General features: G+C 41.5%; 1 protein-coding gene across 1 annotated transcript; it reads left to right on the top strand.

The window, feature by feature from the left end:
- LOC104951417 (paired box protein Pax-5) lies at positions 1 to 25848 on the top strand. Its single transcript, XM_010778061.1, has 6 exons — positions 1 to 131; positions 13936 to 14101; positions 17629 to 17826; positions 18627 to 18691; positions 20994 to 21135; positions 25767 to 25848. The coding sequence occupies exons 1-6, from the start codon at positions 86 to 88 to the stop codon at positions 25846 to 25848; spliced, it is 699 nt and encodes a 232-aa protein (XP_010776363.1). The 5' UTR covers positions 1 to 85.
- The last annotated feature ends 2048 nt before the right edge of the window (positions 25849 to 27896 follow it).

The following is a 27896-nucleotide window of genomic DNA, read 5'->3' as shown; positions in this document are numbered from 1 at the left end:
GAGAGGGACACTGGAAAAAAGTTTTGTTCTTTTCCTTTTTTTTTTCTTCTCCTCTCATCGCCTCCCCCTGTTCTACCCGGAGATCATGGAGCAGGGCCCCACGAGTCCTGTACTGCGGCTGGAGAGAACAGGTAGGCTCGCACCGGCTCTCTAGAGCTTAACTTCACTTTTATGAGCGGTTGATGCTAACTTTTTTAAAGTGAAAGACTTTTCGTCTTGTTTGTTATTTTTTGTGTTTTTTTTACTCAAGTGACAGTTTTAAATAGAAGTTGTGGAAGTCATTTGTTGCAATTAATGTATAGTTAGTTAGTTGTCCTCATGAGTTAGAAGTATTACAAAGTGTTCTTAACTATTCCTGTATGGCAGAATAATAGGGAAAACTTATTTTTAAGTAGCCTATAGTTGTCTATGCACTAATCAAAAAATGTTTTATCTCAAGTTTGTGACTTTATGAGTTTCTGGAAACGTGTTGCTGTCTTGAAAAAAATCTTAAATTAAAATAAAATTTGTCTAGAGACTTTTGCAGTTTAGAATATATAGTTGTGTTATCTTATGAATAATGAGAGTCATTGCTTTTTGTAATCATTACCTTTTTATTTTATTTGCAACTTGTGGCGCTGTGGAGAAACACAAGTGGCTGAAGTTATTGGTTTGGTTCGGCAACATTCTTCGTCAGGTCAGCCCCACGTGTTGGTTTGTGCACCATCACCTGAGGGGGATACATTGATTGGTCCTTATGATAAAAAAGCATTGTCAATGTGTGCAAGATTGTGTGTTTTTGGCACGAGCATGCAGTGTAAACGATATGTCATATTCTTAACATATCTATCAAATTCCGTTCAATAAACTTTATGTTAAAAGTCTAATGAGCAGTGTGACTTTGAGATGACAATCGATAGAAAGTTTGTTGTTTATGTTTTCGTTTTTGTGGACAAAAAGTTGTAGTTGCATTCCGAATCAGTCCAAACACTCTCTAAAAGAGTCTTGTTTTTTTCTGCGTGTCTCCATTACATTATTCAACAGGTTCATCTCGTTTGGGCCTATTCATAAAACAGCAGGGTCTGGTACAGCAATGGATCAGGCCATCGACCTTGTTATGGCACCCAATGGATATCACATCATTTCATATTGCTGCCCGCTGTGTCTGCATTGATAAAACATATTTTTTCATTAAGAAACGGTGGGCAGTGATCCTCCCTCTAAGGGCAATGTACTTCGTGGAAAGCCCTTTCTACAGAAAAGCCAAACAATCTGCTTTTGTGATGCCGCTGCTGCCTTATAAGTAATGCATGTAGATGTTAAAAACGAGCATGTTTTTTTTTATTGAGGGGCCACCTGAATCTTGTGTTGCTTTTCATACTGATTATTACAATATAGTGACAAGAAAGTGTGTTGTAATTCTGACACGTCCTATAATAATATAAATAAATTAGCTCGTGCCCTGCCTTCTATGGAAATGTGTCATCAAATAATGCCCATGGTCTGTAAGACAAATAATGCCCCCTTTGCAGTCTTTTGTGGAGTGGGCCTTACCCCTGGTAAACGGTGAAAGCAATGGGATTTGTAGCAATTGGATAATAACCTTTTAACCACTGAGGAAATCAGAGTTTAAAGGAGGCCCTCCCCTGTTGGGGTGTAAAGTCTTAAGGGCCCCGGGCCTATACCTACAGCCTCTCCATTTCCTCTCACTTGAAGATACGTGCCTGGGGTACAAAGCAGGATCTGTTAGAATGAACATGGATCCAATGAGACCGCTCTCTTTTCCCGCCCCGTAGGTTGGCCGTGCGTAAAAGTGCGCATAGGCCGTCTCCTTTTAATAAGAGGGCCGCCATTTCAGTCCCTGTCTGGCGACATGTGGGGCAGACGCTGACGTTAAATTATTATTTTACTAATGATTAAAATTAGACCTAGGCGGTGCATTTACTTTTCTAGTTTTCTAGAAATATTTGATTCTTGACCCTCGTTGGATTTCAATATACGCCTTCCTAATATATACTAATGTCCTTTCTTCATTACAAAATAAAACCCACACAGGCAAATTGGATACCCTGACGCTAAAGTACTGTCAGAGTCTCACTGAGACACCATTTAAGTTCCAGCCTTGGTGCACATATAACCGGAACATTGTGTGTGTGCATCCTTGCATCTTTAGGACCAAACAGCGAATCCGTGGCACCAGACCTCTTGACATATGCTTCATACGTTTCCAATTCAGTATAAAGTCGCAAAACGTATATTACTCAGACATCACAAGCAGTATGTCTGAGGTACAAGCTTTGTGATGTTAAGGAAACCAATAAATTCATGCAATAGAGATAGCTTGAAGACTGAGGGGAGTATGAGGGGAGGGAGGGGAGAAAGATGGAGAGATGACCTCACATGGCATACTTTCGTTTTGACCTCAAGTGCCCCATCCTAACACAGGAAAAAGGTCTGATATTATGGACAGCAGGGCCTTGTTCTCCACGTGACAGATCACAGCCTAGTATTTACTTGCTTATCATCGAGCGAAATGATTACACCAAGTCCGTTTGATCAGGCCTGAGAGAAGCAGCGAGGTTCACCTGGTCCGAACACAGCCAGGTTCCACATCCGGAAGTCCAGGACGGTTACTCTTCATGCAGTCCATGTAGGCCTACTTTATTTATTAGTGATGACTTTTTATATTTTATTAGCAAATGAAAACTTAAGAAGAGATACGGGAGCTTTCTCATTATGTTTACAGTCAGCGGGCGTGTAATAAACGAGCTGGTGGAGTTAACATGCGCTATTAATTTTTCATTGCTTTTTCGTTTCGAGGCTCGGGCGCAAAAAGCAAAACAGCCGAAGCTTTCATGGTGGATGGAGGGAAGGGGAGGAAAGGAAAGAGAGAGGGAACACTTAAACAACAACATTGCCTCCAATTTGCCTTCAAATGATTATCACAACTCAACCACATTCTTACTGATGTTTTAAAAAGTATACACCCCCCCTCCTTCCCTCCCATTTCCAACAGTGGAGAGGTAATGAAATATGGTAATGAGTTGGACCCCCGGATTAAAGTCGTTTTACCCTGATGGAAGTTTTCTCCAAATGTTCAACCCTAAAGCAACAACAATTTGTATACATGATTGATTGTGTTTGGGTTTTTTAATTGCTTATGTATTTAATTTGCAAATCGGAGAGACAAGGGCGCGGCTGCAGTTTACTTCTGTGGGGAGAAAAGCGCTCGTTCTATATCTCAATAAATAAAAACAGACTCTGGCTGCAGAGGGAGAATGAAAAAAAAAAGAATACGAAAAATATTAAATATTAAATAGGTTGAAGAACTCTAGACCCAAATACTCTGTCAATACAAAACATAGCCTATATGTATATGTATTGATGTACAGTATATCTGGAAAAGGAAAATACACACTTAAGAAATAAAATTGGTAAAGAAAATAGCCAACAGATTTCCCAGTTTGCCGATTATATTTTTGCAGCAGTATCTTGTCACGATCTGACTGCTTTTTTCGTTATTTATGGCCTAAATGGACATGGTCTTTGGTGCATGTTCCAAAATATCTAATTTTGTAAAGGTTACTGTATTCTGGTCTATTTCTAATTTTTTTTATTATTAAAATTCAAACAGTCAAACTAGTCATTTGCTGTCTCAGATTTGTGGGCCCCTCTAATTCATGAATCTCCAGAGATGTGAAATATGAATGAGGATTAGTGTGTACTTCACTGTCAGTGGATTATAAAGCAGGGACGTGGAATCGATGAAGATTTATGAAAACATACTAAGGGTTGTACATCTTGGTAATGGAAAAATAATGTCATATTTTGTCTAACAGATCACAATCAAACAGTGATCCCTTATATGAAGGCCTGGATGTTTAACATTGTCTGTCAGTTTAGAGCCCCAATCGACTGTTTAAGTACAAATGGGTTGATTGTAAAGTTCGTGTCTTGCTTTTGCGCGTGGGTATATCTCTGTGCACGCACGAGCACATTGCCCAAGGTTAAACGCCCCCTCGTGGTTCATCTTGTACACAGCCCAACACAGAAGCCTCCGAAAGAAAGCAGAACCAAAAGAAAAATCAAATTTTGACATGCATTTAAACAGAAAATAATACCTGACAAACATTTGTTTTTTTAATAAGGAAAACCTGAGTGTTCAAGCACACTGCAGAGTAGTCCATGGGGTAGAAATCCACGTAATCAAAATAAGCTATATATATAACCAATCATTCAAATCAGGAAATCTACGAATAAACAACATCATAAATGAAATAGACTCAATTATATCATACACTGACCTTTTCAGTATCAGATGAATTACCTTGAGTTACATCAAACATGTACGTCCTATGAGGATACCTGCAAACTATAAGAACAAGATACATATTGTTATTGTTGTTTTTAGTGAGTAACTTGAATGATCCGCTTCCTGTGGTATTACCGGTGTCTTTGATTTGAATATATAGAATAATTGTGTATAGATACATGTTTTCTAAATTAATGTTTATGCGTACAGTATTAACACCGAGGAACTGAAATGATTAAATGTCTAGAAACAGGAAAAAGGGAAATAACACTTTTTAATTTGGCTCATGCTTTAGGCTATTTGTGTGTTTAATATTACAGGGGCGATGCTTTATGCCCTCTCAAATCAGGTGGGACGAAGATGTAATAAGTCCTTCTCTCTCTCTCAGTTTGGAGTGTAAATGCGGAGCTCGCCAATTGCATTTCATTAAAAACGACATCCTTTTGGATCCGCAATCAATTAGGTAATGAGTGGGAATGTATGTTTCGTGTGTTGTCTCCAAAACTCCCCAAGCTAAAGATTTATAACATTGTGTAAAATAATGGAACATTATGCAGAAGCCTTTGTTTTCACAACTCTCACTCCTGTATAGGTTGAAGGACAATAAAAGCTGGTTTTCGAGGTGAATTTCAATTTAAATGTGTTTTCCGGAAATGCTGATGGCCTTTAAAACCTGTCTTTCTGCTCTCATGTATTCTTTCCCCTTATTCCTCCTTTATACCTATAGTAGGCTTAGGCTACATAAAGATGAACAGTTACAGTTTGAGTTCCTGGGCATTATAAAGCCTTGCTGCAACTAAGCCTGATTTTTTTAGTAATACTCAATTAATTAGCCATTTAATATTGACATGAATAAATTGAGCGCAAATGGGTATAAAGGCATTACGTTTTTTACTTCGTTAATTGAAAATTAAACATATGATCATTGACTCCCCGAGCCCTGCGTCGCTTCCCAGAGCCTCCCCATTGGTAGACGGACAATACATGTGGGGCGTAATTGGCCCATGGGATGCGCAACAGCCAATCAGCACGCTCCCCCTCCCGATTGTACCAGGGGTTGGCTGTGACGTGGAGGCAAAGCTGCCGTCCTGATTCGCTGGATTCGTTGTGAGTGACAGGCAGCTGGCCGGCGCGTGTAGGTTAGGGTTCCAGGGGTTTGGAAGCGCGGGCGCTGTCCGCACGAGAGCAGGTCCTGAAACGCGGCGTGCGCCACCGTGGACGCTGGGCGCTGGCAGCTTAAAGAATTCTTTCAATCCAGGCTACACATTTAAAGCACAATCCTCGGTGTGTTCGGCTGGTGAGCACAGAAAAAAACTACGTTGTGAATTTGGACAGGACTGTTTTCTTTTCCAACGCGAAAAAGTGCATCTACAAACTCAAACCGGGAGTCCGACAGCTTGAGCAGCGAGTCCTTCACAACACAGAGGGGGGACAGATAGTGACCAAGAACTGCCTTACTAACAGGATAACAACTCTCACTGCAGCCTCAGAAGCTTTACGCAAGCCAGAGAGTTTGGTATTTAATTTTCTTGCTGCGTAATTTTCTGAATTGTCTTTCTTTTTATTTTTGGCACGGTGGATATGAGAATTCAAGATGTGAGCACGTATCCGCTCTCACTCGCTTTATTGATGGGAGATTCCTCAGTGTGAATGTGAAAACTACTGCCGAGGACGATTTCTGACAAGAGAATTTTCAGCAAATATCCTGGAAGAACAATAACCGTGGATCTGTAAAGATTTGTTTTTGTTTCTTCGATCTGGGTATTGACATCTTCGTTGCATTTAAAACAAATATATTTTTAACAGACTGAAAGGAAAAAGTTCAGACCCCCCACCGGCTAAGTCGCAGTTCAGGGGTCACGGTCAGCGGACCGAGAAGGAGAGAAAGGAAGGAGGCTACTTCGTTTGCTCTCCATATTTTTGTTTAGTAAAACTTTGAATCGGTTTTTTTTAACTGAGGCGACTCGGTGTAGACTTGCAGCTTGAGGGGATGAGCACTATTGCTGTCGTTCCCCTCCTCTGGTTTGAGAGACGCCAGGACCGACCCGGTGTCCCGTCCCCATGAGGGGGGAGCCCGTCTGTGATTCATATTTTTGACGCCTTTTCATTCTTCCCTTCTACTTAAAAGTCCCCAATATTTTTTTTAATTAATTTGATTCAAAGTACAACTTGTATCACATTGTCAAACATTTCTTTATATTAATTAAGAGGGAAATACCCTCCCTTTGAAGGGGAGGATATTTGGACGTAACCCATACGTCCATTTATTGGAGGCTCCGGTGTGAAGTGGCTGACTGAAGCTGTGTGTCCGGTGGCTTTTTTAGACCCCTCACACCGTACCGGGGCCCTGCAGCCCTACAGCTTAACGATGGAGATTCATTGTAAGCACGACCCGTTTGCGGCAATGCACAGTAAGTTTATACTTTCATCTATTCCCCCATCTGCACGATCCCATCTGCCATAAACTGAATCTAACCCCCCACAGTTCTGTGTGCATATTATGCAATAATAACAGCGGAGTAGTAGCGTTTCCGGCACCATACACTCCAAAAAACCCTGCTTGCCTTGAGTCCTAAATCCTAATCTTTCATTGGAAGGACATCTAAAAGTCTCAAATAAATGCTTAAATAATACAAGCTCTTCGCATTTTGCATTTCGCAAAGGAAGTCTTTTTTTGAAAAAAAGTTCGATATATAATTAATTACATTTGCAATCATCTATATTATTATTTTTATTCAAAAGGAATCCGTTGTGAAATTTTGAAAATTCATCGAGCAAGTGAAAATGTATTTAATGTATTAAAGAGTTGTTACTAAATAGGCCATTGAGTTGGTTGTTACATTTAATGTCTTGTAAGAAGATTGATATTTTTTGCAGTGTTTACAGTCTGGATATATGCAAAAGTTAGGGCCAAAATTATTATATTTTAAAGACAATTTCTGGTTTGTAAATTTGCTTTTTATCATTACTCTTGATTGTAAGTCCTGTCTCTAATATGTTTTAACAGGTGTAGATTAATTGAGCAAAGGACGTGGAATTTAAATGTTTTTTGAAAAGTGAAATGGATTTTATTCCAGAGTATGATAGCTGTTTGCTGTATTTGTTGGTGCCTTTTCTGTGAAAAGGTTTGCTGTGTTTCCTTCGACGAAGAGGAGCATGCAAGGGTCAACGGGAGAGAGAAAGAGTGAGATTGAGGGAGAAAGAGAGGGAGACATATATGGTTAACGAAGCATGACTAAAAGCTGAACTTGATCAACAAACAGTAACAGTGTTTCCAGCACATAACCAGGTTAGACCGACACTCGCTGCACCTTACGCGCACAGATGCAGGCGAGAGCTGCTCGTTTCCTATTATAATAATAACAACAAGGTGAGACTCTGTTGATCCCCCGCAGGGAAATTCTCCTCTCACTGCCCAGCAGGTCAGAGCTGCACAGGTTCAGCCTCACAGCATGCTGCAGTGTGTTGCTCAAGGACACTTCAGCAGAGCAGGTGCTTGGGGACACGCAGTGTAGGCTATGAAGAAAGGGGGGGGGGGACAACTTGTTCATTCAGTCGTGACATGGCGGGCCCTGCTTTGTTTTCTGGTCAATTTTACCTCCCCAAATTCTAGCTAAAGGGTCACGAATATATTTTATACAAGCCTGCACAACTGTTAATATCAATAATAAATCCTTAAAAAAACAACAGTTCACACCGATTATAGAATCTGAAAGTAGCCTATATCAAATGTAGAGTTAAAATCAACTCCGAACATTGTCTTTATTGGAGGCCCAGATCCTGAGACATGAATACATTAAGAACTTTACAAGCTTAATTAATAGCATATTAAAGATGTTGAAACCGTGATTTTAATAATCCCCATATTGGCAACTTCAATGTGTGCTAGGGCTGCACGTCTTTTTTGCTTTTGCACATAAAAACTGAATAAAGCGACTATAAAGCTTTCCAGCGTGTAATTTATTATGCATTATACCTATCTTAATGCAGTTTAGTCCCGGAGAGAAGCCCTGTTCTGTGACTGACAGCGGTTCCCACGGTGCGTTATCCTGCAGGATTACAAAAAAAGAAGCTGCACACACACATCCAAAAACAACTAGAACGAATCATGTTTCCTCTTCCATGCCGTTTCCCCAGAGCCAATGAACCGCGATGCTTACGGTAGCAGCGGAGCTAAAGTTATATATGTCAAGCCCGGAAACGCTTTAAAACGATTACACGTAAAAAATGTCAAAGGTTTGAGAGAGGGGTTGGGTGGAATCGACTGTGACACGTGGAAATGTGGTTGGCGAGTGTGGATATGTGTGTGTGTGTGTGTGTGTGTGTGTGTGTGTGTGTGTGTGTGTGTGTGTGTGTGTGTGTGTGTGTGTGTGTGTGTGTCTGTGTGTGTGTCTGTGTGTGTTTGTGTGTTACATTTTCAACTTCAGTCTTTGCTACAGTCTTTGCTTTTCTTAATCTAACAAAAGTTATAGAGTGATATACAGTCCAAAACTTCGCACTTTGTGCGTGTGTGTGCTTAAAGCTGGCAGGAATTTCCTCATATTGTTTCGATCCTACAAGGTTACTTTATTTTTGAGTAGACTATTCGTTATCTTTGTTTTTGAGTGTAAAGATGCTAATAAAGGAAAGAAAAGAAAAACCTAATATCTATGGTTGATTTAATTCGTTATAATTGGTTATATATTTGCAAACTTTGTAGCGTGTTTTGAACCCAAAGCAACAATAAATAGCAGTGGTAATTTAAAAATCTATAGCTGGTAATTGTGATGATAATGAGCTGAATTTCATAACCACGCATTGTAATGGTAATGCTGGCATGCTGAATACTAAGCAGGCGAGGCTGTGGCCTACCTTGATGATCTACTCGTGAGTTTAAAAAAAACATATAGTAGGCTATGTAAGTCACTGGAAGGAAAAATATATAATATATAAAAATATACATAAATATGTATATAAATAAAACTGAAGTAAATAAAGGTTTAGCTATATGCTTAATTTGTTTGCCTTAAATATTTAAAAAATAGCTGTAAACAGTCTTCTTTTGATACAACATAAGTACGCCTATTTACAAATCTGACCGTTTATAAACGAGATTCCCTGAATCCCACTTCGCTGACAGAATATTAATTGTTCCAGCTTCAGGGAGAAATATAACACTACACGTCCAAAACGCCTGCCTGGCACATCTCGCAGATCTATTCACTGTTTGCTCAAGGAAATGTGCTTCATCTGTATTCTTGCGGGCAACTTTCCAAACAGGTTTTCAGCAAAAAGTAATTTCTAGTCCCCCTTTTCTTTCCTTTTATCCAAGAGACAGAGGTAGAGAGAACCGTTGGCGATTTGTTGCGATTTCTCTCTTTTCACTTTATTTTTCAGTCGTCAGGCCGTGACGAGGCAGATGAGAGATGAGGAAGAAGAGAGAGAGAGAGAGAGAGAGAGAGAGACAGAGAGCCTAATGGACTTTATTTTCTGGATGGGGGAGCTCCAATATATTCTGCTTTATCTCTGTATTCTTTCCTCCCGGAAACAGTGAATCAATCAGACATTTAAGGAAGTGCTGGGTTTTAAAGTCAGCTCCTATAAAGAGTAAATAAATAAATCACAACAGGGCTGCATAATGACCCCTGGTCCCCTGGCTGTCTTTCCCTCTCTGATTCCGTTTCTCCGGGATGAAAATGAAGCTGCTGTCTATGCCAACACTTCCCCCTCTAGAGACAGTATAGGTTCAGCTTTTAAAGAAAGACCTTTAAAAGCCAAAAGCTGCTAATTTGGCAGAATCTTTGTATCTCATTTGCAACAAAACCTCAGGAGCATGCCAATGTTGATTGAATTTCTGGGAGCAAGTGGTTCATTTGGTTGGTCAGTGTGATGAATTACTGGACCTCTGTCCCTAAACTCACACAGCTGTGAGGTGACATCTGTCCTGATTCCTTGTGACCTATTAATACATATAATTTTAAGCATTTGTCCACAAAAAAGGGATAGATTCCTCTCCAAATACAAAGTAATTTCTGTCTATTTTCTTTTATAATGATAAAAAAAACTGCAAGATCAAAGTTGATCTGCCTCTAGCAGGTCATTTCCGAAGGCTAATACTATGCTTACATGGCGGAGTCTTTAAAATGCTACACATTTAGAGAATTATGCGACAGTATCCGATAAACAAATGCCTTTATAGAACGTGAAATGTATTGCGTTTTGTCCTATCAGTATTTATAGGCTCGCAAAATACATTTCTAACACATAATCCCCACAAACTACCTCAAGAATAGTGAGAGTCTGAACGTCTAATGCCAACAGTAAATACACAGATAAGTGAATAAATAGTTATCTGGAGGTTTTGTAGGTCACAAGTCATTCCTCTCCATCTCTTTACAAAGCAAGGCGTATTTCATGCCCTGGCCCAGATAGGAAGGGTGAAAGGAACCATTTCATTTACTCTTATCTGAGAAAGAGGGGGAGAGAGAGAGGGGGAGAGTCTTCTCTGCAGATACCTGTAGGGAGGAGGACGAAGCACATTGGGCTTCTATAAACGTCCTCGCAAAAACTGTGCTTTTATTCATCGAAGGGTTTCAGGACATAATAATAAAGAGAGGAGGGAATAATGCCTTTACACAGCTATACAAAACACAGAGAGTGAGAGAGTGTGTGTGAAGGACTTCAATGTGTCCATGTAGGTCAGCAGGCTTGGTCTAGCTTTAAGGAAAGGGAAAGTGTGTGTGAGTTTTCGCTCTGTACCCTATCCCAGTGGGACATTACATTCATCATTTTCAGAAAAATCAAAAGGGACACAACAAACATGTTCAACAATGGTGGGGTTAAGGTGGGCTAAGCTTTAGGCGCTGACCATGAATGACAACCAGTCCAAATGGGTACTTCTTATATATCAACTTTCAATTAAATACACGTCTAAAAAAATATTTTTCTAAAACAGGATAAAAGACATTGGGGTTTGGTGGGGTGCCTCCCAGTACATTAATTGAAATGAGGACCTAATGGTAGAGCATGTGTTCTGCTGTAGACATTGTAAAGAGCTTTGAGACAGATTTGAGGACTGGTTAACATAATAACTGTGACTTTGGGCCATTATTGTTTACACATTTGACTTGACTCTTCACCCTGACCTAACTGACCCAGAATTAGAGTAGTACCTGCTCACATTTTAAATTAAAAACACCAGCAGGTTCACTCACTAACTGGGAACCAACACATATGTGGGACAGTACCAGAACACCATTCTTACAGATATGTTTCTAATGTAATTTCAAACATCAGTGAATCAACATCAATTACTCTGTTAACCGGTCAACACAAACTATAAGGGCATAATGCCAGTGTCTCCCTTAAAGTAGTGTCTCTGATAAAGTGTTCAATCCCAAGATGGGATGATTGACAACATCATGAGATCCTTTTGTTCAGGACTTGACAAACTGAAACAATAAGCTGAGTAATATTCCTGCATGGTGAATACAATGATTTTAGTGAGCCAATTGAATGCCCCTGTGCCACCACAGCCATGCCAACACACAACTGAACAATTACACCCTACAATTACACATCTTTAAATGAATTAGATATTAAGTTTATTTGATAATAACTTTCATATGCTTTTACTACAACTCATGTGACTCTATTGTCTTAAGAGGTAATGCTGGTTATTGCATTTCATGCCAATTTAGCCTCGGGTTAGGCCAGCTTTCATTGACATTGCATAAATATGACTGTCTAGATATTGGTGTGTTTTGTAAAGAGCGATTGCTTTTCACATTGTGCTGTCCACAGCAGGCATCTGCATAATGAGGCTTCTTCTATCCTAAAAAAATAAAGTAGTAAGGAAGACAGTGGCCGCCCGCCTGAGCTGTTTGGAAATAGCTTTGTTTGAATTCACAGAATGAGACTGTAGCCTTCACATTTCTGTATTTATCCTCCATGTTTGGATCTATTTATATTTTAGATGGAAGAGACTGCATGTGTGTGTGTGTGTGTGTGTGTGTGTGTGTGTGTGTGTGTGTGTTTGTGTGTGTGTTTGTTTCTTTATTTTATGCTGTTGGAGGGGAGAAGAGGACAGAGGGACAGGTTCAGGGGACAGCTTTGTGGTTCAGGGGGTATTCCTGCTGGGGTAATGTGTTTAAAATCTATTACCCCCACAGCTAGGATTAGTGTGTGAGTGTGCGTGTGTGTGCGTGTGTGTGTGTGTGTGTGTGTGTGTGTGTGTGTGTGTGTGTGTGTGTGTGTGTGTGTGTGTGTGTGTGTGTGCGTGTGTGTGTTTCCCCTAAAGACGTAATCACTATGTTAATACAAAAGGCAGTGGATTATGGGGTAGAAAAAAATCTGGTTGATTTCTACTCTGCCTCCGGTAAGATATGTACATATACAGTATTGAGAAGCAGGAGAGAGAGTCTTGACTGTATTTTTATTTATATATGTGTTTAAAAATACAAACGTATGTAGCTCATACATTGGTTAGCACAGAGCTAGACAGGCTGCAGTTTGTGACCTGGCTGGCCTGAGCCTTTCAGTGGAGAGTTTGAGGTGTTGGTGTGTTTGTGCTTGCCTCAGACTGCCGACCCGTCCACACTGCTTCTTCTCCGGTGCATGCTGGGATAGGCTCCAGGAAAGAGAAAATGATTTGGTTACGTAATCGATAACTCGATTGACAGCAAATTCATTGTTAATATGTTTGATACTCAATGAATTGCCTTAGTCAAATGTAATGATTTTTTTTCTGGTTTCTGCTTGCATCTTTGGGACCTTACCTTGGGACTTTTTCAGTTACGTTCAGACTTATAAACTAGATGGATTCCAACTCCCTGGTTATAGTTTTCTCCAATTACCTGCTCTTTTGCTGCGGCAGCCATTTACATTTGTCAATTAAAACTGAATTTTGTCTGATGAATTAAAAGGAAACTCTTACCTTCTAAATGTAATAGTAACAGTAGCACAAACAGAATCATGTAAAGGGTTAAGTTTCTAGAGTATTATAGTGTAAAGCAGTCCTATTCTCTTTCATTTGTTTTCCTCATATACTTTAATCTCTCAGGGGAATATAAGTGGTATCCTTCAATGAGGGGCCTGCGCACGGCGTTGGTCAATAATTAATTGAAATCCCCTCATTTACTTAAGATCTTAGCTCACTCTGACCCGGGTGAAAATGGGCGAAGTTTGCATTTTGTAATTGTCACACTAGATCCAATTTGCTGAGCAAGAACAATCAGGCGCAGAAGAAAACTTTAAGTATTTGAGATAATAAATTCACTCCAGCACTTGTTGGATCCTCGACCAGAAAGTGTAGGACTGCTGAAGTTAATATATCACAACCAAACATCTTATACAATAATGGTAACATCAAAATTGAGGACATAACAATTGAGTAAATTAGGATGTTTTAATAAGTGTCTTTTGTGGATCACTAGTTTGTATCCATTGCATATAGCTAAAACATCAGTTGGTTAGATCTCTAAGCTCCTTGTCTCCTCATTGCCTCATCAACCTTCATTTGGTCACTCACATTTAAATGACTTTATCTTTGTCTCAATTCAGTGCCTGGACCCTCAGTATAATGTATAGGCAGCCATAATATTTCCTCATCATAGACCTTTTTTGTATTAATTTTAAACTGTATCTTTTGTCTTTCTCATGTCTAGGACATGGCGGGGTGAACCAGCTTGGAGGCGTGTTTGTGAACGGCAGGCCCCTCCCAGATGTAGTTCGGCAGCGAATCGTGGAACTTGCCCACCAAGGGGTCCGGCCCTGTGACATCTCACGCCAGCTACGAGTGAGCCACGGATGTGTCAGCAAGATACTGGGCAGGTAAAGGACACACAATCACCCACAGCCGTATGATGGCTAAGCATTCACACCCTTTTCACCAGTCAACAATGTGACAGAGTGGTTGTGTGACCTGGCACGGCCTTGGCGGTTGACTAAGGGGATCCTGATTTGACGCCATCTTGTAACCAAAATGAAAATATTTAAATGTCTATGTATGAAACATTACAGCTAGAAGTATCTGGTTCAATTTGAGGTCATCCTGCTGAGTTTTATGAATCAATACACAGGCTTTACGTTCGGCTTTGGCTTAGCATGTGTCAAACTGAAGCTCCTGTAAGGTCACACCGACTCATTTAGTGTCCATTCTGCCATTTCTTGCACAAGCTGCATTTAAAGTGTCGTTGTTTTAAAGCTTGCGTCTTTTGTGCCTTTTAACCTTCCTCTCCCCTCTCGGTATCCTATATTTCTAATACGACCCCTCTCAATATGTCTGTGTCTCTGGTCTCTGCTCACCCCCTGTTCTCTTCATCTCTGCCTTTTCAAGGCTAAATTCAAGAGTAAATCCCTGCTCGTTCCGTCCCCCGGAGAAGAAAGGGGGACAAAAGGGAAAAGATTCATCACTTTTTGGAATTTGCATCAAAATGAAAGTGGCACCATATTTCTGCACCCCAAAAAAGGGGGAAAAAGACAGAGGGAAATGGAGAAAAGGGAGAATGACAAGAACAAGGAACATAATCAAAATGGGGAAAAGCGTGTTAAAGAAGAAGAGTGCAGGAAAAAGCAAAAAGACAGAGAGACCATTTGAGGGGACGGAGGGGAAGGATTAGCTACAGCGACCCTCAGCTATATCAAAAAAATGTGTTGCTCATTGTTCTCCCCTGCCTCTCTTTCTCTCTCTGTCTTCCTCTCTCTCTCCCTCTCTCTCCCCCTTCCTGGCCGTTCAACTCACTGAAGCGTTACCGTGAGGGGGGAGGAGAGGGGATCGAGGGATGGAAGGAGGGAGGGAGGGTTGTTTTATCCTCTCCTCTCTGTCTCTCTGGTGCCAGCAGAACAAAAACACCAACTCCACCACTCTGTGTGTGTGTGTGTGTGTGTGTGTGTGTGTGTGTGTGTGTGTGTGTGTATTAGCTCATCGTTTGTGCGGATATCAATAACCATGCTCGTTTATTCACCAATGATTCAGCTGTGAATAATTTAAATAGTTTTCAATTTGGAAATAGATTGTTTTTTCCTTTAGCTGTGTTTATACTCCAGCTGTGAATAGTCAAATTGTGCAACTCACACACAGAAAAAGAGAGACAAGCAAACGCACATTTAAAGGAACACACATCTTCACGGAAGGGATAACTCTACGGTACAGCGGTGGAGAGAGAGAGATAGGGAGAAAGAGAAAAAGGGGGAGAGCAGGTTTAAGACTGACTGACAGCTTGCATCCACACACAGCATCCCCCCTTTTTCTGCGAGCTGCAGCGCATTTGCTGCCCCCCCCCCTGCCCCCATGCCCCTTCTGCATGCAAATACATTCATGAAATAGCCATGGTGGATACGAAACGCCTGAATCTGTGCATGTGTGTTTGTGTTTGTATTTGTGTGTGTATGTGTGTGTGTTTGGTATCACAGCCACCCTCTTCCTACCTCTGTGTCACAATTTGAAATTGCCAAAGACACAACAAACAACAGTCAGCCATCATCAATATTTTTGGAATCACATCGATCACTGTTATCAACAGTTTGTTCTGATGACGTCGGGCATCATTACAAACAACTTGTAGTGAGGGTTTTATTTTTACTAAAATTAAATCACTGACAACGATAACAAGGTTGCATGCAGTGAGTCCAGAAAACCCTCGTCATCCATTGTATGGTTTCAATTTTTGGTAATATGATTAACTATTGACTTTAACATTATGATTACTATACTTGTCTTCTCTTTATCTGTACCCTGTGTACCAGATGTAAACAGTTTTTACTCTTTCGCCCTGGTGAGAACTATATGGGTTTACCAATGAGCGGAGTGCCTGGAGAAAGTCTTCTTTTCTATAGTAGCAAAGCAGCAGCATAAACAGTTGCCTACAAATGCAATCTTAGAGAGGAACCGATATGAAAAAGACAATCAAGCTAAAGAGTTCAAATAGAGCTAACAGCAGAGACAAATACCAATGGAGTCCAATACCATTGGGTTTACAATAATCCTTAATGTGGCCAGCTATCAGTCAAAGTATCAAGTACAGGCTATAAATATACAATATAGCAATCAAGTGTTCAGAGTTAATAGATATCGCAATTGTAAAAAAAAAAGTTCTGTCTTTTCTCCATCACATTTAGAATTAATATTACAAATTATTGAAGGTTTACGTTTCTTTTAAGAATATCTCAATACATTAACACATTATTGGCCACTTTAGTTCATTCTCCTGTCCACACTGAAACCTTGTGAATATAAGAGGTGGGTGACACAATCCACATTCCTTGTTCTCAGCAAAAAAAACACTGTGACATTTAATTATAGCTAATAGAAATACACAGCAGTTTCAGAGTTAAACAAATCTAGCAAATATCTTTCAAAGTGTTCGTCTTTTGAGAGCAAATTCTCTTTATGTTTCGGAAGAAATATGACTCCAGTTGAAGGATAAACTGTCAACAACAGGGGAATTTCTCACTGCAAATACTCTGACTTTGGAAGATAATCACTTGATTTTTTAAATCAGAGTCATATTAGTCATAGGCATATTTGCACAGGACAAGCTCTGTGTATTTTGCATACCATCAATCAGCTCACTTCTCTTTGTCAGTAAGGACAGTGAGAATGTGGACCAACCTATCCATCAAGAAATAAAACACCACGAGCCTGAAGGTTCATCTTTTTCAAGATCAGGTGCAAATAGAGGAGGAGGGTGAGGGGGACAGGCCAGAGATACGTGAAGTGTTTTAAAATCATTTTGAATTCAAGCCAGAAGGAAGCCCTGACAGCAGTGGGAAGGTCGTTCTTTTACTCAGAAGGAATATAGGGAAGAGTTGAGACTGGGTGCAACAAACTCCACACCACGAGGAGTAAAGTGACAAGATTGCACTAAATCTAAATCTGAGGAAGAAATGCAAAAGATGTGCTCCTGTTAGACTGATTTTAGCAAAAAAACGCTGTTGTTAACCAACTGTATGCTGTCCAAGCAATATCTTCTTAGGAGTATTATCAAGTTATACTAATACAACTTGTATAATTGTAAGAGAAAGTTGTGTTCAAAAGATCCAGAAATTTTTTCTTAGTAAACAGTATACATGGTTAAAACATAGAGAGAACATATTTATACATTGTTTTCATCAAATGTGCAGTCTCATTTGTGATAAAGAGTATAAAAAGACATTCTGTTGCACCATGGCATATTGGTTAAAATTGTGATATTGCCTTTTTTATTATAAAATCAACTCAATCAACTAGCAGTAAAAGATTCAGAATTTATAAATGTTAACCTTCTAACAGCTTATTTCCTACACTTCTAAAGAAACAACAACCTTCTTGTATTGTCCATCATGACCAACGCGAGCATCTTCTGCGCTTTGATTGGCAGGTACTATGAAACGGGCAGCATCCGCCCCGGGGTAATCGGGGGATCCAAACCAAAGGTTGCTACTCCCAAAGTGGTCGACAAGATCGCCGATTACAAACGCCAAAACCCCACCATGTTTGCCTGGGAGATCCGGGACAGGCTGCTGGCCGAGAGAGTGTGTGACAACGACAGCGTCCCGAGTGTCAGCTCCATCAACAGGTACTACTGTCTGAGTACATGTGTGTGTGTTTTTGAGGATCAACTCACAGCAACAGGTACTGAAAGAAGGTAGAGCTCAGAGCAAATATAATACAGTGTTTTATGCGTGTGTGTGTGTGTGTGTGTGTGTGTGTGTGTGTGTGTGTGTGTGTGTGTGTGTGTGTGTGTGTGTGTGTGTGTGTGTGTGTGTGTGTCTGTGTGTGTGTCCGGGAGAGGAAAAGAGAATGGCAAAGAGGCCCCGGTCTCCATATGTATGAAGTGGCTGCAGCTCAGTGGTTCAACACGATGGTACAATGACAACCCTTTCCCCTGAGCATAGAGCCAGAGAGAGAGGCAGGGATAGTGAAATAAGAGAGAGAAGGAGTGAGCAAAAGAGGCAGACAAAAGGAAAGGAAGGTGTGCGAGAGAAAGGAGAGCAACAGATACAAAAGGGAAGGAAAGAAAGGAAAAGGAAAGGAAATGAGACAACATGAGAGGAGAGGAAAAGGGGAGGAAAGGAAAAGAAAGGGAAGGAAAGAGGAAGAAAAGACTTGCATGAGCAGCCAAGCAGGAAGTGTGAGGCCCCTCTGCCATGTCAGCCTGCCACCACACACACACACAAACACACACACACACACACACACACACACACACACACACACACACACACACACACACACACACAGTTTAGCTCCCACGATGGTCATGTTCTCTCTGTCACTCAGAATCCTCTCACACGCACACACACACACACACACACACACACACACACACACACACACACACACACACACACTAATATCTCCTCTCTCCTCCTGCAGGATCATTCGGACAAAGGTTCAGCAGCCGCCCGGCCAAACGGGCTCAATGTCGGCTCACAACTTAGGTAGGTCTGATGCTTTAAGAAATCCTGTTTCAAACTGTCAAAGCAAATTTTACAGCACGACCGTTTTTGTATGATTCCCTCAGGAGCTGGTGTGCCGTATGTGGAACAAAGCAACGTATTGAGATTCTGAACCCTAACTCACGGTGTGAAATGTGTGCCACAAATGTCTTTGCTTGAATGTTTCGATCAAGATGTCCCAAAATGAACAGTCTGAAAGGGAAGCTAGTTAATTTACAAGTGGTTAATGTATTGCTTATTACTGTAAACATTATTTAATTTATGTGATGGTTTGGGTTAACCATTTCATACATTTGTTATCTTGTTGTTGTTGAGTATAAAGTTAAGAGTTGAACAGTTGAGTAGAAAAAAGTAGAATCAGTAACAGAGGATCATACAAAAGAGGCGTCCAGCTTATTGCACATAAAACAATCATCATAATCATTGATAAGTCTCCTAATGGATATCATGATTCTGAAATGCCTATAAAGCAAAATGTTTAAATTACAGCAGTGCTGGATTTATAAATCTGACTTGAAGTAACTACCCTGAGGTCCACTCAGAGGCTATGTTGGATTTGATCAATTGCACATTTGCTTTGGAATATGTGCCTCTGAATCACATAATAATGTAAAAATGATAAAAGCTGTAAGGCAGATATTGGATTATGACTGATCTCGTTTACTGTAACTGTTTTCTTACTATTCCTAAATGAGTTTGTGTTCAACCGAATGATCACAAACATGGTTTCACAGCTAAATGCCGGTTCGTGGGATAATTCCATCGTAAAGTAGATCGCGAGGACATTAAAGTGTATAGGTAAAAAAAAAAATGTTTCTGTCACTAAAGTGGGAATTTAATATTCTTGATCAAAAGACCCTTGAATCTCCTCCTTAAACATGGTTTGGATGCTCATTGCAGTATATCTATTACAGCTATGACTGAAACATTTCCTTTTCCTCGATGAATGTCTTAGAACAAATACATCTGAAAGCTTCTCTCCCTCTCCTCCTCTCTTTGCCCTGCAGTGGATTGTGTTTCGGTGTATCTCATATCTTCATAATCACACATTGTCTATTAATCTAAATTAATTTCACACACACTGCTCCCTGACTCCTGCCTTTACACACATTTAGCAGGCACACATACATAAACACATGCATGCACACCAAGATGCAACCAGACACACACACACACACCCGCACGTACACACGCTTACAGATTACACAGATAAATGGGTCCCACTCCCAGGCGGAAAATTGAACATTTGGATTTGCTGAATAAAAGCGTTACGTCTGATAAAAAAAAGAGTGAAAAGAAAGAGAAAGGAAAATCAGATAATTGAAGTGCTAAATCAAGTGATGGGAAAAGGAGGGATCTGCATTCATTATACTCTCCTTGTCGTTAGCGAAGGAGTAACAGCTGGAAGGGACCTTGATCCTCTGCTTTATCGTTTCTTTTTATTCCCCTTTCGGTCTCGTCTTTCTGTGTTTGGGGGTCTGCTGGGAGAGAGGATTAGGATGTCTGTCTCCACACCTTTCTGTCCCTCCTGGGATACCATACTGTCACTCAACCCCATGTCCGCTTACAGGGGCACAGATAAGGGACCGAGGAATGAGTGACTGTATGTGTTGGTGTGTGCGTGTTTGTGTGTGTGTCAGGAGGTTGCACAATGTGTGTGTTTGTCACTGAAGCGGTGACAAGTATGTCGCTGTGTGCGAGGAACTTGTCTGCTCCAGGGGAACGATTAGAGGTAGAGACAACGAAGGGCAAAACGCAGACAGACTCCGGTCCTTTGTGGATTTGTTTGGATCTGTATGGCTGAGTAAAAGTTTTAGAGGATTAAAGTGCCTCTATGTTGAGTTTAAGTAGAGAAAAATAGGATTTCACTCATAGTTTTTTGTTCTGTATCTTCGATTGTGAATGTGTCACAAATAACTGAATGAAGACATGTGAGTGTTGCTCTTTAAGTAAAAAAACAAACAATACAAAACAGCTGGGATAGAGGTAGCAAATAGATATCGTATGTAGTTGCAAAGGTATCAACAATACATATGCAGAAATATCAACAGTTTTTGCGTGGGTCAGCAATTCAATATTTCATTTCTCTGTTAACTTTTAATAGTTCTTCCCCCTCGAGTGTTAGGTGGCATCGTGTTATCATAAACAGTGCCATTTGAATGATGATCTAAGATTTTGTCCTTATGATGCTCATCATAAACATAACTTTTAATGCTTCAAAAATAAACATTAAAAGTTATATTTTTCATTTGCCAATGAATTTACTCTAAGTTTCTGTCTGCAGCAACTTCTGTAGCGGCCACACAAGTGTCGGGAGTGACCAACGACTCAGCCGGCTCCTCATACTCCATCAGTGGCATTCTGGGAATCAGCTCAGCTGCCGATGTGGGCAAGAGAAAGAGAGACGAAGGTGAGCAAAATAATATGTGTGTGTGCTTGACTGTATTTATTTTAACCCCATCTCTTGCGTTTTTATACATTTTGATAGAAATCACTTTTACAAGTGGACTTAAATATACACAACATTCATAACTGCGTCGGCCAGCCTCACAACCCCCTCCCTTCTCTCCCACCATGGAGAGCCCAGATGGGAAGAACTCGGATCAATGACAGATGTGTGTAAGAGTGTGTGTGCAGATGCAATGTGGGAGTTCTAAACCAAACGTCTTCATTCAGAGAGCCCTATTTGTTTACTAACGGTGCTTCACTGGAGAGTTACCTGAGGAGTCAGTTTATGCATGCACTATCGATCATATATGCTGTCATACCGGATCAATGGTGTACGTATGTTAATGGGGGTTCTGAGCTTGTGTGTGTATATGGGGGTTCTCACATGTACAGTATGTATATGTTTATGTGTAAATGTGCATGTGTGTGTGTGTATGTGGCAGTGTCAGTGGCATTAAAAAGCAATCACACAGACAGCCTCCTTCGGTAAATGAGACAGGACCAGATGTCGGAGCGAAGGGGGGTGACAGAACGCCACTGGGGGCTATTTCTCGCTCTCTGTGTCTAACACACGGACGCACACACACTCATACAGTATGGGGTCCTTTTCCCACTGTTGATGAATTTCCCAAAACATTCCAGCAGGTTCCAGGATAAATCCCAGGTGCACCTTGAGCGTTTTGATATGCTCGGATACAGCCCACTTACCCATCAGCAGAGCACAAAGACTTTAGACCTGACATGCACTCAAACACACACACACACAAACACACACACACACACACACACACACACACACACACACACACACACACACACACACACACACACACACACACACACACACACACACACACACACATACACGAACACACACACACACCACACGACACCACCCACACCCCACCCACACCCACCCATCAAACTCATAGGCCGACCAGGTAACATAGGTACCTTACCCATTTCTTGCGTAACGGCACTTCCCCAATAGTTAGGATAGCAAGGTGAGACACCCATGGGCCACGCGTCCGTGTGTGTGGTGTGGTGTGTGTGTGTGGTGGTGTGTGTGGGTGTGGTGGGTGTGTGGTGTGTGTGTGTGTGTGTCGTGTGTTGTGTGTGTTGTGTGTTGTGTTGTGTGTTTTTTTGGTGTCGGGTGTTTTGGTCGAACGGAGATGGAGACACTCATGGTCAGAGTCTCCCTCGCGTAAGAGAGGAGAAAAGTCTCGTCTATTTTTTAGTTTTACTCGGAATAACAAGAGAAAAAGGAGAGAAGGAAGGGGAAGTGATAGATAGGGATACTGGAGAGAGAGAGAGGGGAGATAGCGACGTTGCAGAGGGAGACTGATCCCGTGGACATCACCGTAAATAAGCTGTTTGTGTGTCTTGTCAACTTAATAATTTAGGTTTATGGAACTTTAATCTAACAGTCCAACAGACAAACGCACAAAGTCACGTACAAAACACACGTCTCTCACACACCACACACACACACACACACCACCACACACCACACACACACACACAACACACAACACACACTACACACACACACACACACACACACACACACACACCACACACACACACACACACACACACACCACACAACACACACAAACACAAACAAACCAAACACAAACAAACACACACCACTGTTTGAGGTCTCTTAGTTTTCAAAACCCCCCGGGCCCTTTCCCCGTGACTCTCTTGGACATTCATCTGCCCGCCTCGAGGGAGAAGGGAGAGGAGTGTAAGTAGGTAGAAAACGAGTCGGCGGTCGTAGAAAATAGACGATTCCGACGACGCTGGAGCAGTGTCACCTACGTGTTGCCCCCACTCCTCCAGTAGAAACCCCGTAAGACCCATTATTAGAAAGAACAAGTAGCCGTTTGTTGTGATAAAATATATGTACGTGTGAACACTACATACTAAAGTTATTTTGACTTTTATGAAAAATAAGTCCACTAAGGAAAGATGTACGTGTGGACATGCGCATAAAAACTTGTACTCGCACGTACATGTGTGGTGTTGGTGTGGTGTGTGTGTCGTGTCGTGTGTGTGTGTGGTGTGTGTGTGTGTCTGTCGTGTGTGTGTGTGTGTGTGTGTGTGTGTGTCGTGTGTGTTGGTGTTGTGTCCTTGTGTTGTGGTGTGTGGTGGTTTGTTGTGTGTGTGTGTGTGTGTCGTGTGTGTGTGGTGTGTGTGTGTGTCTTCTCGTCTCTCCGATACATTCCGTCTTATCCAAATTCTATGTTATGCAGCGGGAAAACCGGGGTGTTCAGTTCAAGAAGGTATAACGTGCGCCAGGGTAAAGTAGATGTAAAACGGGGTCGGAGCGGGGTGAAGGGAGCGAACGAAACCGTCCAGTCGTTCCCGGTAAATGGGAGTGTGTGAGAGGACCGGCTGTGTGTGTGTATTGTAGCTAGGGGCGATAGGTCACAAGGGTAGTCAAACCGTGTCGACGGTTTGAAGATACGACATGTCCAATGTCCGTTGTGTATTTTCCAAAGGACCGTTTTGCCAAGTATTATACTATAGCTAATCTCCACTATTACTAGAAATAATTAGTTCATGTATGTATAGTGGTTTTTGCGATGGGACTAGAAAAAACCGTCCGTCTCGTAAACTGAAATAACTAGAAAGACTATCCCAAAAAACCGTCGTTTTTGTAACAAAAAGAATATAAATGAGTCCGGATTATTTGTGGAGAATAATGACGTATTAACATTGTATAAGTGGGCATGATCTCTTTCTATTGTCATATGCTAGTTTTCAGTTGTCTGTATCGACACACTAACACCAGAACAAATAACATTAAAAGCGAAGACACTTGTTTACAAAACATCGCTGTCGTTATACCCTCTACACACACTCTTCCGAACGTAATAACACACAAACACAGACATAAACACACAGTAAGTTCAAGTACGACAAGCGGGGGACAGCGGGCACGACACACACACACAGTAATAGTCCCCCCCGACGAGATTACCTTCGGCACTAATCCGTTACGACAATTAATCTGTGTCTACGGTTGGCGAGTCTGGAGACGGTGCTCCTGTGCGTCTATTTTGTGTTCGGTTGCACTGCCGCTTCGGGTGTGTTTACGGAATCACCTGCGAAGTCACTTGCACTATCCGTTATGAAAGTTATACTTACCTTTGTGTTTTGCAGGTCAGCATATTTTTTTGTCTGTTGTACGATCCTTGTACCATCGTCCGCAATACACTCTGTTCACTTGTTATTACGACGGATTACTCTATTGTCTCGAAGCTGAAGTGACTATAAGCTTCGTCGTCACATACACGATGTCTGTCGCTAGTTGTGTATCCATTGCAACCATGTAAACACATTAATTAATATGACTGGATAATAATAGCAGTTACGTTATACCGAATATTCTTACTTCATCTAGGGATTATATAGTAGAACTTAATAATATCGAAAAAAGTTTCTACATACGATTTATTATTGCAATCATACCGCAAGCAAGGGTCATTTCTGTAAAGTTATTTTAAGACTCTGTCCTGCATTTGTTATATTCGAGTGAGAAACACGAAAAGTAAGATGATTTTTCAGTTGTAAACACTTTCTTTTAACATCTGGTCTTAACCTCGTAATACTTTATAATATGACTACGAGCACCCGGTGATATCAGTTCCAAGGAAGGAATAAAAACGCATTAAAGATTGACTTATAGGACTTAAAGAAATTTTGAACTACCCGTGATAAGATGTTTGCCCGATCGATATTTTGGTAAAATCCGCTTGTCGTATTGTAAATAAAGTTTCATTGCTTCGTGGTCAGTTTACACCCCTTATACCCGTAAATACAAATATAGTATCATAGTAAATTACTTCAAAATATTACAAGTTACTTAGATCGTTTCCGACTACCAAAAGAGCGACGTAATCAACAATATAGTGAAAAACGCTGATAAAATCAAAAACTACTATTAGACCTAAAGGAGAAAAAAATATCGAAGTATATGGTCTTAAAGAAACCCCTAGCGTTTTGTTCGGAATTGCAATAGGTGGTTCACAGGGGTTTGTAGATCACTCAAACACTAGAGATAAGGATATCGAACCACACATACCACACACCACACACACANCTAGCGACTGTAACTCCACAGTTGCCTACACTCTTTTCGGGTTTGCTAACGGTAGCTACTTTAGCTTGATAGCTAGCCATGGCTCTTTCCCCACCCTCGGGTGCTATTTCCTGCTCTAGCTGTCTCACCGAGGGTGGGGAAAGAGCCATGGCTAGCTATCAAGCTAAAGTAGCTACCGTTAGCAAACCCGAAAAGAGTGTAGGCAACTGTGGAGTTACAGTCGCTAGGAGAAGGAGAGTTGTGAGTGCTTAAGCTGTAGTAACGTGTGATTACAACGTCAGGCAGTTGCCGTGATCAAGAGTTTTAAAACGATCGATTAAGTTAAGATAATAAGCTATCAGCAACAGAACAGGCACACGGGATACCCGGAGATGACAACAACAACCGGAAGTTACAACATGCTTACCGCAATAGTGGTCCGTGTTTTGAGTTCACTGTTTTGATAAGAAAGCCAGATGTTTTCTGCGGTTTAGTTTGACGGTGTGTTTCCTCCCTCAGGCTGCCCTCCAGGCTGGTCGTGGAGCAAGCACCTGGTGTGGGTCGAGTATGCTCACAACACACTGCCCACCGCCGCTACTAGACTTACTCCTTTCCAGTGTGTTTACGGTTAACAGCCACCCTTGTTCCCTGCCAATGAAGGTGAGGTCACGGTCCCGTCGGCACACGCCATGGTCCGTCGGTGCCGCCGGATCTGAGCAGGTGCTCGTCGTGCTCTCCTGCGCAGTGCCAGCCAGATGAAGAAGGTGGCGGATCGGCATCGCAGACCTGCTCCATCCTATAGGCCTGGACAAAGCATTTGGCTGACTACCAAAGACTTACCCCTTCATGTCATGTCCAGAAAGCCGCCCCAAGGTTTGTGGGCCCTTTCCAGGTTTCTAAGGTGATTAACCCGTGTCTGTGCGGCTTACGTCTACCCAGGGTCGCTCAAGGTCAATCCAACGTTTTCATGTGGGCAGGTCAAGCCTGTAAGAGAGTCCTCTGGTGCCCGCCTCTAAGCCCCACGCCTCCCCGATGGTGATGGTGGTCCTGTCTACAGTTTTAGGAACTGCTTGGAGTCGTAACTGTGGTCCGAGGGAAAACCAATTCTGCGTGTGATTGGGAGTTGTTTGGGTCCGAAGAAGACAATGGGTTCCTGCAAGTTTCATTTGTAAGATGGCGTTGATTTCACTGATTCTATCAGGATATCCAGGAGTGTCTGGACTTCCGGAGGCAGTCCCTAGAGGGGAGTACGATGGTATCTCGTCATTTTGTTGTTGTTTTGTTCATGTCTGTAATTCATGTTTAGTCAGGGTACTTATGTCATTCCAGTTAGTCAGGGTTTCTATGTAGAGCCATGGTTTTCATGTTTACTTCACGTCTTGTCTGTCTCTTTTAGTCTGTCATCTCTAGTCAATCCCCCCACTGTTTCATGTCATTGTCTCGTCTCCCTTGTCTGTGCCAGTTTGTCTTGTTTCAGTGTGACTTTTCATAATGTCCAGGAGACCCGCGGGAATACCGAGCGGAGAGTCCAGAGAGGAGAGTTTTGTTCGTTTGATATCAAGGAGTTTTGTTTGTCCTTGCCAAGGTGTTTTTTGTTATACTTGTTTATATTTTCTCATAAAAATATGAGTCGTTCCAGTTGAGTCCATATTTTGTTTATCTCCTACTAACTTATTCCATAGATGTGGGACGTGAATATGTTATGCTAATGTTTTTATTATTGATTACTATGCAAATAATCTCATGAATATTAAACACAACACCCATCTGAACATTATATTCGCCTCTCTCAATTCAATCTGGAACCTCTCTCATACATTTATACGATATGTGTGTGTGTCTGTGCTGTGTGTGTCTGTGTGCATCTCAAGGGCTATTGCGAATCGGAGCTGTCTGACGCTGGAATCATTTTGAGCATATCTTATTCTGGTGATCTGAGTGTGCTGAGCTTTCGTACAATTACAATGTCCCCTGTCTGGCACCAATGCATAAAGTCAACAGTGCTCTGGCCAGTTTGTCGGCGTAAATGTTCTTTTCTGTTTTCATTTCAACAGTCCTTATATCCGTTAGCGCAGCTAGCTAGCACCAGTATGTAACAACAACCACATACCCGCAAGGTCTCTCTTCGTTCGCCCACACATACACATCACTCCTCCTCTCGGTTTTTGTTGTCGGTGGCCTGCGTATTGTGAGCGTGGAGTGTGGCTGCCACATGCGTGATGCTGCAGAGCGGGGCTGTAGCATCAGCTTGATAGATGGTATTTAAAACTCCGATGCGCTCTTGCCAACTACGGAGCGACCGAAGGAATCAAAAAATACAATGCGTTAATCGCGTTAAAGATAATTAGTGGCTGGTTATAACGCGTTATCTTTGACAGCCCTGAGTAAATATCATAATCCCTGTATATTATCCATTCCTTCCCTTATAGGTGTTTCGGCATCTTGCTATCGCAGCTTTGTAATTGGATGCTGTGCTTTTTAGGGAAGAGCACAGAGTCGTCATCCGTCATGTGTGTCCGCCGGATACGCCAGGAGTTTCCTGATTGGGCTGGCACGAAATCAAATGCAAATCACAAATGATTATAGAAAATTAGTTGTTTTACGGTTCGTTAGCTTGCGCTAGGATGAATATGCTACTACGTTTGCTAG

This window comes from Notothenia coriiceps, unplaced genomic scaffold (assembly GCF_000735185.1).
Source record: "Notothenia coriiceps isolate Sejong01 unplaced genomic scaffold, NC01 NC01_scaffold00018996, whole genome shotgun sequence".
Lineage (NCBI taxonomy): Eukaryota > Metazoa > Chordata > Actinopteri > Perciformes > Nototheniidae > Notothenia > Notothenia coriiceps.
Note: the sequence above shows the minus strand (reverse complement) of the source record. Positions and strands in the feature narration are given on the sequence as shown.